The following is an 18,411-nucleotide window of genomic DNA, read 5'->3' on the forward strand; positions in this document are numbered from 1 at the left end:
AATTCCCACTGCACTAAAAGATGCACACACATAAATGCACCCTAGTTGTCACTCAGGTGGATCAAGCTGTGTCTGGGCTGTTTGGCTTCAGTTTCCAGAGCAGGGACTCACATGAATAAATACTCCTCTGTACAGAAGAATATCCTCACACAGAAAACTAGCATGCTAGAGGAAGAACCCGATATGGAGGAGCATTTGGTCCCATCCGCAGTCTGAAGTGGTGCCTTCTCACCTGGACACAGGTTTGACAACCTCAGTGACAACCAGGTGTGAGAGCCCTTAGGGGATCTTTTGGTGTAGGATGGACATAAATAAAACTACTCACTTTATGTGCAGGCTGGCAAAAATTCTTATTGCTGCTGAAATAACTCTGGAGAAAGATGGAAAGAAACAGGAAGCCTAAAGGTAGAGTCTTGCTCCAGCCCATAATGATAAAATGGGCTAAATTTGGATCAATAATGAGAGTCCAATGAATATTGCAGTGTGTGTGTGTGTGTGTGCACGCACGCATGCACAAGGCTTTTTTTAAACATGGCATTTGTTCTTAGAGGGAGAATGGTTAGCTGTCAAGCTTCTTGGACAGGCATAGGCAAACTTGGCCCTTTAGATGTTTTGGGACTACAATTCCCATCATCCCTGACCACTGGTCCTGTTAGCTAGGGATAATGGGAGTTGTAGTCCCAAAACATCTGAAGGGCTGAGTTTGCCTGTTCTTGGATATTAATATTTATATTTAAAATGGGCTGAGAATGGCAAGCAAAACTTGCTAGTGATCATCCAATGGGCCCGGCCACATCTGTCTCGCTGGGTGAAGAATAGGACAGAAATTTTGTCCAAGGGGGGCTGCTGTTTTGTCAATTACCGGAATGCAAGCTATGGTCATGTAAGGTTTGAAAGGAGTCATTTTTTGTAATTATTTATAAAGTTCATAAAAAAGTTTTAAGAAAAGAATTCTAAGTGCATTTAAGGGAGACAAATGGACAAAATTCAAGTAAAAGTATTGGCACAGTTCAACAATGCACAGATGAAATGATTGCTTTGATTCATGCACTGCTAACAAGCGCCTGGAAATTGCTGTTTGCTTTCAATTCAGCTGGCAGGTGTCCCCTTTCCATAGACCAATTTGAAAATGCTCGTAAACTACTCAACTTAGATTTTTGAAAGGATGTGCTTCTCTAGTACATGGTATCCACCTGGTTTAATGACTGTGGTTATATTTAAATGGTATTGTTTGACAAGGAAGTCATCTGCTGTACAGATTAACAAAGCTTGCCATTGGGACGCCACCATCTTTTAAGTTTGCATCAGTAGGAAAAGAACTCTTGGGGGGCTATTTCTCATGAACTCTGTTGCATCATTATCACTGCAGATCAACAAAGCATGCTATTTTTAATTGTGTTAATAAGTATAGGGGTGTTCTGATGAGCACTCATAGTTCACTTAGGCATTATTAATTGCACACAGAGGTCTAATTATAACTGGCTTTAGTTACTCTGCTCTTGGTACATGTCATTGAAAGTGATCAAATATTGTAAAATGAAAAAAAAGAGAGAGAGATCTATTTCCCTCCAGGCTAAAAAGGAAAAAGAAAGAAAGAAAAAATGTGATTCAGCCTCATGACTAACGATAGTTTTAGGAGAAATCATGTTTTCAAGAAAGGGATGAATGTAACTTAATTGGCCACCAGCTATTCTCTTGGAACTTTACTAGAACCATGAAGCTGAGTGAAGTGTAGAACGGACTGTACCGCAGGTGATGGTATCACATTATTTTTTAAATGGAAACATAAAATCCCCTAGCACATCAGGGAGGCATGTTCTACTTTCACTCTCTCCTTGCTCTGCTACATTTCTGCTTCCAGGAATTTAAACAAACAAACAAACAAATAAATATGTGAAAGCTTCTCATTTCTTGCTGAATCAAGGGAATACTAAGATGGCCGTTGGCCCTGCTAGCTGGGATGGATGGGAGTTATAGTCCAACAACATCTGGAGAGCACCATGTCAGCTACCCTAATCTAATGCATTACATGTTTACAATGCCCTTCCTCCAAGAAGCCCAGGCACTGCGCATGGTCTCTCCTGCCCTCTTTAGCCTCATAATAACCCTGTGATAAATGTTAGGTTAAGGGCTCATCTGGAATACTGTGTCCACAATTTAAGATGTTGACAAGGTGGAACATGTGCAGAGGAGGGGAACAAAGATAATTAAGGATCTGGAAACTATGCTGAGGGAGTTGGGTATGTTTAGCCTGGAAAAGAGGAGACTAAGAGGAGATATGATAGCCATCTTCAAATATCTCAAAGGCTGCCACATGGAAGATGGAGAAAGCTTGTTTTCTCCTGCTCTGGAGGGTAGCACCCAAACTGATGGCTTGAAGTTACAAAAAAGGAGATTCCAATTAAACAACTACTGTAATTATTAAGTTTGCAGATGATACCACCATAATGGGTCTAATTACAGGTGGAGATGAATCAGCGTATTGGGAGGAGGTTCAAAAAGTCTCGACATGGTGCCTAGAGAACAACTTGCACCTAAGTATCAGCAAGACAAAGGAGATGGTGTTGGACTTTTGGAGGAAGAGAGAGGAACTAGCCCTGTTGTATATCGGGGGGGAGGGGCTGTGTGGAGAGCATCTCTTACTTTAAATTCCTGGGAGTTTACCTTAGTGAAGACCTCACTTGGAAATTCAATACAACCCAGGTGGTTAGGGAGGCCCAACAGAGACTCCATTTCCTCAGGGTCTTGCGAAAGAAGAATGTCAAACAAAAATTGATGATCTCCTTCTACCGGGCCACAATAGAAAAGTGTCCTTTCATACTGTATAACACTGTGGTACGCTGGTCTGACAGCCATGGACAGGAAGTCCCTACAGAGGGTGGCAAATACAGCACATGACATCATGGGTTGTCCCCGGAGTTTGCTAGATGACATCGTGGGAGACCGCTGCCTCAGGAGAGAGAGAAGAATTCTTAGGGACGACTCACACCCTGGCCAGCACTTCTTTAATCTCCTACCTTCGGGCAGGAGATACAGAAGTATAGTCAGCCGCAACAACAGGTTAAAGAACAGTTTTTATCTGTGGGCTGTTGGGCTGCTGAATCGGAAAAAAAGTGGTGCAATTGACTTCCGACAAGCACACAGAGTGCGAACAAGACTGAGTGTATGGGGGGGGGGGGCTTGTTTAATTTCACTGCACACAGGTGGTGCAGTGACAATAAAGGTATTATTATTATTATTATTATTATTATTATTATTAGGAAGAATTTTCTGAAGGTAAGGGTTGCTTGACAGTGGAACAGTCTACTTTGGGAGGTTGTGCATGCCTTCCTTAGGGGTTGGATGGCCATCTGTCATGGATGCTTTAGCTGAGGTTCCTGCCTTGCAGGGGGTGGACCTTTCACTTAATTTGCAGTGCCTGGAACGTAACCCCCACATAAATGGGGAGTTGTCTGTACTCAGTTTTTCCACAGGAATCAAGCAAATATTAACCTCAGATTAAAGGAAATTATTAATAGTAATACTGTCATCTTCATGATTTGATGTCATATCTTGAGTTTTATTATTAAATAATTGGAGAATTTGCAGTGCCACCTCAGAATCCTGGCTTTGCATGGATTTGCTGAAGAGAAGGGAGGTAGCACAACAGCAATGGCCCTGGCATGGGAGTGAGAAGGGTGGAACCCTGACAGAGCAAAAGCAGTGGCTTAAAAGAAAGGGAAAGGTCCTTCGCACAATGTATTTGACTCCTGGTACCATGCATTGTCTTCAGGAGGATGTTCCAGATTCAATGTATTGATTTAGAACAGGGATTTCATTAGTAAGCAAACACCCATATGTGTACAACATCCACCCGCAGAGCTGAACTTTCTCTAGCTGAATAAAATGAGAGGCTTGCTCTCAAGTTTCTGTTCATATTAAAGTTACTATAACATGCATCATTATAGGATGTGTGCGCCAAGGCTGCAGAATAGGAGGTGGCGGCATGGAAATGAGTGTGATCTGTGTGCAAGTGGGAGTTGAGAAACAGAAGGAGGGGAGAAGGAAAAGGAGGGTTACGAAAGAGGGGGGGCGACAGCATGGAAACGGGAGTGAAGCTGAAACCTGGAGTATGAAAGGGGTTGCAGAATGGGCAGGGATGGGGGCTTCATATCTGGGTAGAAACTGAAAACTATGCATAGCAGTTGCAGAATGGGAAGGTGCAGGAGGTGATCATGGGGGCCGGCTTGTGCTTAAAGGGGTGGTTGCACAAAAGGAGGAGAAGCCAGAGACATAGGTGTGGGTGTGAAGGTGAAGAAAGGGGTTCAAAGTGGGGCTGCAGAATAGAAGAGACATGGCCAGAAATGTGGTTGAGAAGGAGTAAGTGGGGTGGGAAAGGGAAGCTCTGGGGATTAATGTGGGGACAGTGGGAATGTGGAGTGGCCCTTAGCCCCTAGTGGGTGCTTGTGTTCACACATGCAAATATCACTTTAGATAGTGTAGATTTGCAGATTAATCTTCCAATTTCACATAAGTTAGTGTAACACAGAGGAAACTGCAAACAGCTTCTGGGGAAAGAAATGAAGGGCACCCTTCATCCCTTTGCCCCCCTTGCTTTCTTTGGGATTTGTGTGTGGTGATGGTTGCAATGAAAAGAAAACTCATCCAACTCAGTGGCTGCTTTGAGACCCAAGCCCTAGTTCCTTTCCCTCCCCCAATAAATTCAGTGGTGAAGACAGGGGGCCAAAGAAGCTGAGGGGAAAGAATTGGTCTTTCATGGATGAATGCAAGCAAGGTATAGGGTGTGTGTGTGTGTGTGTGTGTGTGTGTGTGTGTTTGCATGCTGTACTGTCCTCAGTTTACTTTGGTTTATCAGGGGTGGCCTGCTCTTCCAGTTCCATTAGTGGATGTTCAGTTTGAATATCTGTACTTCTACCTGTTTAATTGCAGAGAAATATGAGTGGATGAATATTCATAGTGATAGCAGTGCATTGAGACTGGTACATCCCGAAAGGCAGCTCTCTGTCTCAGCAACCAAGGAGTACCCCGCTGTCAACAGCACTAATGAGACTCCATGCTGACAACGCTGCTGCCCTTCACCTGACTGATGAGGAAATAAAAAGCTGAAGTAATCGGCTCTTCTTGGCCCATGCAGACAATTTATCTGATGGGTTTCAACAACAGTAGATGCAATTTGCAAAATGCAAAACATGATTTTGGCCTTTTCACGTTGTTAATTAGTGCAGTCTTCCCAGTCTCATCTCTGCTACAGTCCTTACAACCACTTTACAGACTGTGGAAACAAGTAGTTGGCTCAATTGTTCTTAACAGTGTTTACTGTTGCCACTTCTCTTCCCCTTCAAATGCTTCCACAAAACCTACCTTCTGTGAAGCTTAGGCTGAATTGCAGGAGGTGAGAACTGAACGGTTAATAACATGCAACCGGGTTTGTGCATACTCTCCCACTGCTCACTGATTCATGGTCCAAATCCATGAGGATTAGGATATGGTACAACCACTGGGCCCTCACTGGAGGGGAAGCTACACTGGTGTAAGCCCCACCCTTCCAGCAGAAGTTCTTCCACCTGGCAACAGGCCGCCTGGCGTGTAGAAGTCACACCTACCAACAATCCACCCAGCATAACCAACCAAAGAAAGGGGCTTGATGGGGCCAGGCTGGGGGAGATCCTGAGCCGCCATAGCCATGCGCCCTTGTGGATACTATGCCAGCCGAAAGGGCAGTGCGTGGGGACACGTCCTGCAGGAAACAATGGGCTGCCTCTGATAAATGAAAAGCTTTTGAAGCAGAAACTGCTTTCACGTGTCTAAAAATTCTATTTGAAAGCTGAAAGTTTTTATATGTGTGCTGCAGGAGCTGCCAAGGTTCTGTATCAAAAGGCCAGTTTCTGAAATTCAGAGTGTGCGCATCATCACATTGGTTCCTTAAGCATGCCTAGGTTGTAATTCTAAGTTCTCTTAATGAAAGAACTCACCTCTCAAGAGTGTTACAACAGAAAATTGATTCTAGATAATAAGAGAAAGCTACAACATCTCTTGCTCTCTTAAGTATAGTTGGCGTTAGTTCAAAAGAACCCCACCTCCCATGCTAAAATCGGCAACACACATACAAACAACTTGCCACAGCCACAAAGCATGCACATTTTTGGAACTGGAAAGAAGTTAACACAAAATGCTGCACTGAATAATAGGTGGCACCTTGTTACCTGTCACCGTTTCAACATCACCATGCTGCATTGTACGGCCCCTCCTCTCTCTTCCCAGCAGGCACTGACACTTCTCAGATACATCAGACTTGACCTCCTGCTGGGAGTTAGATTGAGATAGAGAAACTACTTGTTCCTCCCCACAAATGAGGAGCCTGTTTCTTCTTTTCCAAAAAAGGCACTGTATATACACTGCACTCTGCTATTTTTAAGGGTGACTTAGCACTAGTTAAACCACTGGTAAAACTAAGCTTATTCTGTACAGTGACAGAATAAACTTGTTGCGTACGCAGGTGCAGCACCCCATCCCCTGGAAGCCAGACCCACAAAGTACAAAACACAAATTTACACAGCTGGTCCCTCTCTGAATCACTGAGGGGAGCTCTATGGCCCACCTGCCATGCACTTGTGGACAGAGATGCCCTCAAGACCCCTTTAACGGGGTACCCTGTTACCACTGCCACGAAAAGTGGGTGAGTCACCATTTCACCCCTTCATCAGATGTAGGACTAAAGGATTCCGCCCAAGGCCCATGCCAGAGTTGTGATAATTGCTATCACAGAAATTTCTTCCCAGCTCTGAAAAAACAGCAACCATTGTACACCGAAAGCAACGCCAGCATTCCTGTAAAGGAAAAGGTTAGCCTGTAAGAAAAGCGAGATTAGAGGGAGGGCTGGGTAGGTGACGCTCCTGGACCGACTGTGCTGCTGTTGGCTGCCCAGGCCCCCTTTTAAGCCCTGTGAGCGGACCGGAGAGAAGTCTCCCTCAACGTGGTCCCTCCTGTTGCCCTGCCCCCCCAGGCTGCCACAGATAGGCTAGGATTTGGCAAGAACCAGAAGCCACTGCGACGGCCAGGGAAGCGTAGCAACAGTCTAATACGAAACGGTGTGGCTGCAGGAGGATGGAGGAGTCCCATGTCGGGTTGCAACTGCCGCCCACTGGTGAATCGGGTGAGCGGACATTATACTCCAGCTTCAAAATTTGGCTGCTTCTGTTTTTATTGTGGAGGGAAATTAGCAGTCCCCTATGGGTGTGATCAGCCTCTCAGATATTATATAGACATATAATTAAACACTATTGCCAAGATTTATTGCCCACCAAGGATTTGCTTCTTACTGAATGCAGTTCTTCATCTTAAGGGATGAAATGAGCTGTGAAACATGGCAGCAAAATGACTATTGCCTTTATTTTTTGGCCATTACACTATTTATTGTATCAAGATTTTACTTCACAGATGTAGGCCTAATTCTCATGGAGAGGATTAACCTATCTGTCTTCTAACTGCAGATTCAGTCACAGGACTGAATACTTCCTTGCACATAAAGAACTAGTATGTCAGGGAGAACAGTTTGACCCTATCCTTCTGCAACATGCTAGTCTCCTGTGTGCAGGATTTATTTTTTTAAAATGCTGGGGAAAACATGCTAATATTGCCAAGGCTGTAGGTTTGATCCCCATATGGGATGCATATTCCTGCACTGCAGAGGGTTGGACTAGTTGATCTTCAGGATCCCTTCCAACTCTACAATTCTCTGATTCTATGTGAGCTCCCACCTACATTCTGACTTAGTAAAGCCTAGACACAGGTTTCACCAGGGACCCAGATGAATGAATGTTGCCTAAGGATTATACTCTGGATTCAGAAGCTTCCATAGCAGCTCAGGGTAAATGAAAGGCTCTCTGGAATGAGGCAAAGAGAAAAAAGGTATAGAAGACGCTGCACTCATTCTTTCCCCTCAAACTAAGCCCAAAAATGCACAGAGGTTGTCAAGCACTACTTGTGGTGTGACAGCTCTGAGCTGTAGCAACTCTCCAAATGAGCAGGGTCTTGGAGTGGAGATGGATTTACTTCAGTGTGGCAGATGACTGGAAGGATGGTGTGGCGATTTGCCTGTCTCCCCCAACCTGCCACTTACACAGCATTCATACATACAAAAAGACTCACAGAGCAATGCTTCAAGTCATGATTTATCACTGATGACATACTGAACATAATCGCAGCATAAGAAAGAACACAGAAATCATGATTACAAACATAAGAATAACCCATTTAAACATTTGGCAAAACCAATGCTAGTGTCTGTTTCACTATAAGCAAAACAGGGAGGAAAGCTTTAACAACTGTTTCAGAAGGTAGTTTATATCATAGCCTGCAGCGCTTTATCTAATAAAGAGATTAGAGCAGCCAAAGTGATACTGGTGGGTTTTAAAAGGCAGACACAGGATTTAAGGTTTTAAAAGGCAGACACAGGATTTCAGTGTAAAATGACCATCATTTCAGAATATGCCCCATAATAGTAAGCACACAGGAGTTATTTTGTCCAGACACGTCCTAAAGGCTTAAAAATGTTAGTTTTGTGTGCTCAGAAATTTATTCTACTACTGCTGCTACTACTATTAAAACCAGCAATGATAAACTGCATGCAAATTGTATTTCAATTCAGGAATGGAAAAGCTGAGGCCCTACAACACAGCTGGACTACAACTCCTTCAGCTAGACTACAACTCCCATCATTCCTGACCACTGGCCACGAGGGCTGGTGGGAGCTGGAATCCAGCAACAACTTGAGGCCCATACCTTCTCACCTCTGCACAAACTTAGGTCTTAATTTAAATATTACTGCTATTAGAATCCTAACTTGAACTAACATTTCAATGATTCTCCTTTTAAAAAAAAAGTCTGTCACTAAAGGGGTCTAAATTGTATCAAGTCTAACTAAATCTGGAATGTGTGTCCTCCACCCCCAAAATCATATAAATGAAGTGAATCTGTTGCTTAATAGTTGGTTCTAGGCTGAGGTACATAATTTCAATCTGTCGGAAAAGGAGGGCTAAGCTAAAGATTCTAGCATCACAATGCTGGAATTTTTCATTTCTCAACAGGTAATAGCCGAAATGACACCACACAGTCTATAAGCCACTTAGACGGTGCCTCCCAAACCTTTCCTTGCCGAATTTTCTCTGGCTTGTAGTTAGAAGAGCCATCGTAGATTATATACTGTGTGCAGGAACTCTGGTCAGAAGCAATCTCAGCATGATAGGCTACAGTATTGATTGTCTGTGTCACATCACTATCCGATTTGGGTTTCCTCAACAGTATCTGTCCTCCACCTGCTTTCACCAATTCCTTCAGATCATCTTTGTTGTGCTCCTTAAACATTCCCAAAAAATAGAAGTAGCAGCCATCAAACAACTTTGGTAACTGAAATAGAGAAAGGGGGAAAATATGAAGAGTTGGTCACAAACAAACAGCCAGATTTTTAAAAACCGGAAGCTGTAATACCATTTCCTTACAACACATCTCTCTCTCTCTCTCTCTCTCTCTCTCTCTCTCTCTCTCTCTGTTGAAGTCCAAAGTCAAGTCCCCCATCATACTCTGTATGAACAGCAGTCTTAAAACCAGCAGCTGGCTCTGGCCCACCTATCACTCTGCCAAGCCACTGGCTGATGTGGCCGACATGGTTGCAAAGTAACTGCTCAGCAGGAACGCAATTGCTCAGCAACAGAATACTGACAAACAGTGCAACTTTTGTTTGGAAAATGAGGTCAGATTGACCGGAAAAAAAATACCGTTGAAAGGAAGTTAGAGAGGAGACAAGAGGCAGGAGTCTAAGGGTGGTAAGGGAGGGCAAGGACTAAGAATTGCTTGGGGGGGAGCGTTATATTAAATAGGAGAGTTAATTGACAGGAAACCCCAAGGAGGGTGGTGGGAAAGGGCAATAGGCGATATCATGGTCTCAGCATCCCTAGGAACATGAAGAGGAGTTGTGCTATGGTGTGGGAAAGGCAGGAGGCAGATAGAATGGACAAATGTTACAATATAGAGCAGGGTTGTCCAATCGGTCGACCACAATCAGCAGGTAGATCCCCAGATGACTGTGGCAGATTGTGGGTGATCTTGGGATGCCAATTGATCATGAGATGGGGAAAAACCTTAAAGTCCCTGCCCCCCACTGCCCTCGCTGTGTCTTGGGAGTTGGACGTGCTTGATATAGATTATCAGAACAGAAATGGTTGTGGCTGGGGATTCATGCAGAGTGCGAAGAGCTACACTGATGAAAAACAACCACCCAGATCTTAGCCTCTAGTCACAGATAATTAACTAAAAAGGGTTACAAAGTACTCTCAAGAGATTTCACAACCAAGAAAATAACCAAATGGAAAGCAAAATAGGAAATTGTTTAAGCTATATTTCCCCATTTCAGATGCAATTTCTTCTCAGTAAGAACTGAAAACTGGTACCTGAGTGTACTAGGACAAAAACACTCAACCAAAACCCCTGGGGTACCAAGGGTTGGTGAAAGGTGAAAGCTTCAGCTCTTGGTGGTTCAGGCAGCATCTTGTATAAATGTTTCCCAGACTTACCTTGAAAGCACTGAAAAGTTTTAGCAGCATATATGACAACAGAAATCCATTAAGAGGTCAAAATCGCTTTGGTTAGAAGCTGTACACCACTTCTCAAAAGCAAGTGCTGGAATAAAGTATACAGCTTTACTTCCCTTAGCCTGAACAGGTGGAAAATAGTAAAGGGCTACAACAACATCATATGGGCTACAAAAACAAACTTGAAGGTTAACAAAGAAGCTCTCACCAGCTGCTCCTTGTTCAGTCGGCCTTGGCGTGGGCCACCATCTATTTCATACGTCTCTTCTTGCTCCCGAGCACCTGTCTTCAGGCAGGCATCTACCCCTGAAATTTGGAAGAAAAGATGGACAGAGGAGGAAATGTAGTGATTTATTTTATGCTGATAAAAAAAAACCACTGTAGGAAGCGATAGCAACACTAGGGGAAGTCATCCTGAAAACAAAAGGCAAAAATCAAACCCTGACAGAATGACCAGATATGGAACAGAATGGAATATGGTTGGCTTGAAAGAAGGACCTTATGTCAAGCAATTGTTGCAGTCTATGCTGAAAAGTTTCAATAAAAAATAAATTAAAAGAAGGGAGGAAGGGAGGAAGGAGGAGAGGATAAATAGCGGGAGTAGAAGAACCTCTTTGTTACACTGCATGTTGCCTTATACAAAGTCAAAACATTGGTACAGTAGAAGAGTGGCTGGCAAAGCTCTTCAGGATTTCAGATAGGAGTTTTAAATAGCCCAGCACTACTCAGAGACTCAACCTGGGACATTCTGCATACAAAGCACATGCTCTATCACTGAGCCACAACAACACTTTTCTCAGGGCTGAGTGGTAAGTCAAAAGCTTCTCGACAAAAGGGTTTTTATTTTACTTTAAGTAGGATTTGAAGGAAGAGATTAGACGGCAGCATCATGTAGGTGGCTCTGGGAGACATACAGCAAAGAAAGAGCAGAGTTGTTTGATGGAGAAGGGGACCTGAGAAGCTTAAGAAGAGAATGCCATAAGCAGGCAGATATTGGGATATTTCACATGGGAATGAATGGCCATCGTGTGGGCAGTGCCACAGAGGGCCTTAAATGGAGGATGAAGGTGTTTGTACTTGATCCAGGACTTGCAAGAGTAGGGATTTATGGAGGGGACATAACATAATCTAAACAAAAAAGATGGGTAAATAGTTTTGGAAAAATCTTTACAGGCATTGAAATAACTGCAAGTCAAAGTGTGTGTACCTGCGTTTGAGTGCCCACCCTTGATGGCTAGGTTTGCTTTTGGATTTCTATTTCTGGACAAACTCTCCTGACCTGCCAGTTGGCCTTGATCATGATTTTTAGCACACTGATTCTTTTTGCACTTCAGATAATTAGTCCTAAGAGGAATTATGTTTGAACAGATGATGGGTTTGGATTGCTGCATTAGAAATCAACTTTAAATAATTCAGTTTTGCATAATGGGGAAGGGTGGGAGTCAGCTTAGCTGACAGTGCTTGCAGGCAATGAATGCACTGATGTTTTATATAGTACTGTCTCCGTATCATACAAACATTGTTCAAGAGGTCTGGTATGAATCATGGTAGCAATGTGAGGGTTAACTGGCTTGGCTATAAAATTCTACTTGCACAAGGGGAGTCTTACCAATTTCCCCCACTCTGGCTCCAGCTGAGAAACTTCTGAGCTCAGAAGCTTTGGGAGAAATGTGGGTGCAGACCACTGGATTGGCCGTGGCTGGGATAGGAAAGCAGCACTGTCTGCACAGAAAACCATACAATTATCTGCATTCAGGCTATATTCTTTACAGCACCTGATGCAAGTAAGAAACTTCCAGCTTAGAAAAACATCAAATTATGATGGTAACAGTATGAACAATGTGAAACAGTACAGTAGGTCATACAAAAGGTTCAACTTCTTTCTTCTTCCCCACTTCTATGTAAGCCTGCTGCAGTATAGTAACTACTATACTGCTAAAGGCACATAAATTCATTTGTGGCAGTGTCGTCTGCCTCTGCTGTTCTTAACTGGAGGTGTGCTTTCGCTAATGGGGCCTCTTGCTGCTGCTGCGCTGCTGGCACACGATTTCCGTTCTCATCCTGGGGCAAAGTTCTCAGCTCGAGATAACTCTACCAGGTTAGCAGAGTTTTTAACCTGAAACGTTTGTAACCTGAGGCATTTGTAACTCGAGGTACCACTGTATTCATTTAATGCCCTGGCTTCAGCATTCCAATCACTGTTTAAATGAGTTCCTCAGTATCAAACCAGGAAAAAATCAATAGTGAACACTGGCAGATACTGATGTCCATGACATGCTGGCATGATGTGGTGACTTAAGAGTGTTGTGCTGTTTGAAAGTATTTTAGGAAACATTAGGTTCTAGATGAAACCAAGGGATTCAGCTGGAATACTATTGCTTTCAACTAAACTTAGGCAAGTTGTGTCTCTAAGCAGCACCCATTATGTCCTTTCCCAAGCACTTATTTGCTGGCACAGCAAGTCTTAAGATTGGATCATAAAATGTTGTGTGCGCACTCTGATGAGATTTATTTCTCAGTTATGTCTAAGTGGACTTTGGCAATTGCCAAACAGAAGGTATGATAAATAAGCAAGAGTAAGAGGGGAACCATTTTTCCTAGACAAATGTTTCATCAGCAGGAGTCCAATTATTTGTTATAACAATCTTTAATGTGTAATGACTCTGAAGAAGACTAATAACAAAGACTGGTGGGAACAGATGGAGCCATGGTGTTAATTACAGGCACTTAGCTGCATCAGACCCCATAAGTTATTCCTAACATTTCCCACCAGGGAGGAGAATCACTGACTTTTTAAAGTAGCATGTTGCTTACAAAGCTGAGAATATTAAGAGGCAGAACTGGACTAATAAGTGACTCCATACCTCATTAAATGAGTATAAAACTCTATGTTGGATGCATTTTTTGAAAGTGGTACCACACTCCATCTATGAACTGGAGAGAGGCCTGAAGTTCCCCACTTCATTGATGTCAAGATGCACTGATCCATGACTGGTGCAGAAATTTGCCAGATGGGTTGCTCACCAGGGCAAGATGTTTTGAGTATATTACACCGATCCTTGCCCAACTGGCTGCCAAATAGTTTCTGGGCCCAATTCAAAGTTCTGTTTTTTACCTATAAAGTCTTAAAAGGCTCAGGACCACAGTACCTCAAGGACCAGTTCTCTCCATATGAACTGACCCAAGCTGAGGCCCTTCTCTGTGTGCCCCCTCCATGAGTCCACAGAGCGACAACATGAGAATAGGCCTTTTGTGCAGTGACTCCCTGTTTTTTTATATTATTATTATTATTATTATTATTATTATTATTATTATTATTATTACATTTCTATACCGCTTTATATTTTTAAGGAAAATCTCTTCTTTAAGAAGAATGCTCTCCCCAAGTAGGATAGCCTGGAGCCTTCATTATGTATCTTTAGGTGCTGGGCAAAAACTTTTCTCAATAAACAGGCCTTGGGCTGATTAAACAATCTATGGGTTTTTAAATGTGTTTGTGGAACTGGAATTCTCAGTTTGTTTTGTTATGTATTTTGTGTTCTCATTTTGTATTTTTGTGTTGCAAACCGCCCTGTGATCTTTATTAACAACACCACCACCACCACACTATGGTCAAAAGACTGATGCACTGGGGGAAAAATGTGTACAGCTCCATTTAATCAATGGATTGAATAAATGACTACACTTGCAACTTATGAACAGATTGTTTTATAAACATAGACTTTTCATGGACAAGAATAATGTCCTCTGAAACGCATTTATACAAAACATAGTTGGTTAAAAATAAACATATATGTATTCAGATAATAATGATACCTATTTATTAGGTAAGTATATATGGAACTGTAATTTTTAACTCTTATAATGATGTAGTATACCTTTTCTTTTTTCCTTTTTCACATTTTATTTTTATTCTATGTTGTTCAATTAAACTGTTCTTTTAAAAAATCTTGAACTTCACTCATTTAAATTGTGTGCCAAATCTTTTTGGGCAGCAACTCAAAGGAGTAACCCTGAATCTTAAAAACTGCACTTCAATGTGTCATAGCACATCAATAATGAAAACGACAGAGCAATTAATATGGAAAGGGGTGGTGCCCATTTGGCATTTGAAAACAGCATAGTTAGATCTTTAGCATCAGCTAAGAAAGAAGATATAGGAAGAAAAGCAGTTCTACTTACATCTATAACCTGCTCAGCCACAGCATGTGCTGTAATGCTCTGATGGTTTACTCCTGAAGGCATACTCTTCCATTGTCTCCTGAGACAGGCAGATGCCAACAACCTCAGGTGGAAGCAAAGCTCTCAGCCTCTGGGATGTTCTGCTCATCAGCAGATTCATTACAGTGGTACCTCGGGTTAAGTACTTAATTCGTTCCAGAGGTCCATTCTTAACCTGAAACTGTTCTTAACCTGAAGCACCACTTTACTAATGGGGCCTCCTGCTGCTGCGCCGCCGCCACAGCACAATTTCTGTTCTCAACCTGAAGCTAAGTTCTTAACCCAAGGTACTATTTCTGCGTTAGCAGAGTCTGTAACCTGAAGCGTATGTAACCTGAAGTACCACTGTATTTTCATTCTTTTCCCCTTAAGCTGTCAAATGTCTTCACTAATAAACCAAGCAGTTAACAGCTGCATTCCCTCCTTACAAGCAAAAAGCTCTGATTAACTCAGTGGCATTCCATTAACAATAATAGGAGGCACTACACATTTTCAACAGATGGAGTAACATTTAGCACTGAATTCTTGTCATTCACCTAACAAAGAACCCCAGGCTTTTAAAGCATTATTGATGTATTCATATTGTCTTTACCCCTTATGTCAAAACATGTACATTTTTTGTCACAAGACCATCTGGTTACTTACACTGAAATGTCAAGATCCAGCATCCAGTCAAAACAGCCAGCATGCACTTCATAGTACTGCATGTAGAATTCTCAGGGATAACAACATGTGTCACTAAAACGGAAGACAGGTTATATGAAGCCCTAGTAATATTAACTACCGTATTTTTCGCTCTATGAGATGCACCAGACCATAAGACACACCTAGTTTTTGGAGGAGGAAAACAAGAAAAAAAATATTCTGAATCCCAGAAGCCAGAACAGCAAGAGGGATCTAGCTTCTGGGATAGCCTCTTGATGTTCTGGCTTATGGGATAGCCGCACGCAGCCTCTCCCGGCTCCTCCAAGAACTGTGCTCCCTTTAAAGAGCGCGCGGAGCGTGTGTGTGGCTCTTTAAAGGGAGCGCTGGGCAGAGCCTCCTGCTCCGTAAGACGCACACACATTTCCCCTTACTTTTTAGGAGGGGAAAAGTGTGTTTTATAGAGCGAAAAATATGGTACTTAAGCCACATATCATGTAAAAAAATGTAAGATGCAAGTCAGATCCCTGTTTAGGAGTCACTGCTGCTATTTCAGGTCCATAGGAAAATGCCATTCAGTGGCAAAAACATCCTCACACACGAGTGGAGAAATAATGCACAGGGAGAGGAGCAGTAGTTTTCAATGCTGGCTGCTTTCTGCACCCCATGGGGAGTTGATCTCTCTGACCTTGGGGGGGGGGCTGCCATACATCAGCAGACCATCACACAGTGCCATTTGGAACTTGGCTCTTATTTTGAGGCTTTCAACATCTCTCTTCAGAAGCCCATAATTAAGTTATTAGACAAGTTTTTAAATGCAGCGGCACATAAAAATAGTCATCAATAAATGATAAACATAATGATGTATATCCTTCTTCTGAAAGCACTCATCCCATAGAATTGAAACAAAACAAAACTAGAATCCTATTGCAGGCATCATTATTCATACTTGGAAAAATTGTGAATGGGCTAAGCATACTGACCCGGAAGTACTTCCTTCCGAAACACAATTACTGTATGTAATCATTTATAAGACTATTTAAAATGCATCATACGGGCCAATTGTGAACTACAAGACACAATGCAGATGAACATCCAACTAATGACATGATTGCTCTATGGGGGTGAGGGCTGCACTCCCTTTCTCCAAAAAGTAGCCCCCACATGCAGCAAGGTTCACAGGAATTTTGAAACTCAGGGGCTTGTATTCAATGTAGCAGTAAGATTTTTTTCACCTGCACAAGCCTTTTTGCTTTTCTGATGAAACCATTTCCCTAGTCCTCTGCCCCCTGCCCCACACACTGTTCTGGGGGTTCTCCTGACCTTCTGGGGTAGATATGGGAAGGTGGGGAGGAGAGGGAGGAACTCCCACTGCACTCGTGGGAACTGTGCTGGCTTCAGCTAGTGCAACAATTTAGTTGAATATGGTCCATAGAAATGACAAAAACGGGAAAGGATGGGAACCAACTAGACATATGCAAAGAGCTTTTCTGGGTTTACTGTGTAATCCTATGCATGTTTATTCAGAAATAACTCTCAGGAGAGCGTGCATAAGATTGTAGCCCTCATTTTGTAAAGCAAATACAGCTAAAATATATATCCCCTATTTTTTCAGTTCATAAAATCCAGGTCTAAATAAAAAGCTCTACATAGGCCATGATGCAAGCTTGCCAATTATGAGTAGAAAGCGCTTCCAGAGGTGCAGAAGAGGAGGAAATATTCCTTTCACCAGCAGCCCAAAGTGTGGGGAGGGGGAGAGCTGAAAAATCCACTACCCTTTAAACCCTGTCTATAATTTCCCAGAGATAGGAGGTCTTTGAGAGATGAACTTTGGCCTGATATCTCTCTGCATATCCTCCTTAATGTACAGAGGGCACTTTCAGAGATCAGTATGAAACAAGGAAAGTGAGGAAATGTCCTCAGAAATTAGAACGTTTGTGGCTGTTTAGGACTCTTTGTTTGTTTAACTAAAATTATTAAATTTATATACTGACCTTCAGCTGAGAATCACAGGGAAATTTAAAGTATAAAAACACAAAAATATATAATATAATAGCAAACAAACACTACCCCCGTTTGTTAATTAATTAATTGTTAATATTTTAATTAACATTTTGAAAGTGAGGTTCTTAAGTCCTTGAACAAACTAAATTTAAATAGAAAGGGCAGAGACAGTCAAAAAACTTACCTGTGCTATTAAATGCCGTAGATATTCTAGCTTTCAGAACCTTTGCCAGTTTGCTCAACAATTGCTGCTGAACTGGATTAAGACCACTTCCGAGGAGAACAACAGGTCCTTCTCTTGGCTGATTTAGGCTTAATTGCTTTGCAAGGACAAAAAGGGGAAAGCGTCAAGTCCTACATAAAGCCAGCATCTTTTCCTTTTGAAGGAGCAACTAATCTCTACTTGACATTTCTATTAAATAAGAAATAACTATTTTGACATGAACATAATTCATGGGAGCACTGCAGGACGTAAACAGACAGAAAAACAAATATTGATGAAATCTAACAAAGCAGCACTAAAGGGACAAAAAGGGTCTTATGGCAGTTTCCAGTCATTTAAGTTTTACATAGCTGGCCTTCTGAACCTAGCAACAATTTTAATAGGAAGATATGTGAAAATGTCTTGGTGAAATTCAATGGTGTCTGTGAGTGAGCAGAAGAGATTTCTGCTTGTGTTCCTCCTACTGCTTCTCCACACACACCAAAACCTACTCTGGAGGATTGGGGGACCCAGAGTAGATTTTGGGAAGAGCAGTGGGCTGCAGGGAGGAGGAAAGGAAGGAGACATCCCACTGCAAGAGATGAAGTCTGTCACATGATGCTGGATTTCATTGCCTGTGAAAATCAGCATAAAATTATGAGACAAAATACACCCATACCAGAAGGCAGAAGTGTAAGCCAGGGACAGCCAACGACTGGTCCCCAATGCAATTTTACCTGGTCCTCAGTAACTGAA

At 42.4% G+C, this 18,411-nt stretch overlaps 1 protein-coding gene across 3 annotated transcripts in view; it reads right to left on the reverse strand.

Annotated features, from left to right (window-relative positions):
* Window positions 1-8,153: 8,153 nt before the first annotated feature.
* The window catches only part of BARD1 (BRCA1 associated RING domain 1), a 61,319-nt gene continuing 51,061 nt past the window's right edge, over window positions 8,154-18,411 (reverse strand). For all 3 annotated transcript variants that reach the window (XM_083399902.1, XM_083399901.1, XM_083399903.1), the window contains 4 exons: window positions 17,638-17,773; window positions 15,453-15,545; window positions 10,795-10,892; window positions 8,154-9,405 (listed from right to left, as the gene is read on the reverse strand). In XM_083399902.1, the coding sequence (XP_083256028.1) occupies window positions 9,073-9,405; window positions 10,795-10,892; window positions 15,453-15,545; window positions 17,638-17,773 (660 nt within the window). In that variant the 3' untranslated portion in view covers window positions 8,154-9,072. The remainder of the gene's footprint in view (window positions 9,406-10,794; window positions 10,893-15,452; window positions 15,546-17,637; window positions 17,774-18,411) is intronic.

This window comes from Podarcis tiliguerta (genome assembly GCF_965153285.1).
Source record: "Podarcis tiliguerta genome assembly, chromosome: 1".
In the NCBI taxonomy this organism is placed as follows: Eukaryota; Metazoa; Chordata; class Lepidosauria; order Squamata; family Lacertidae; genus Podarcis; species Podarcis tiliguerta.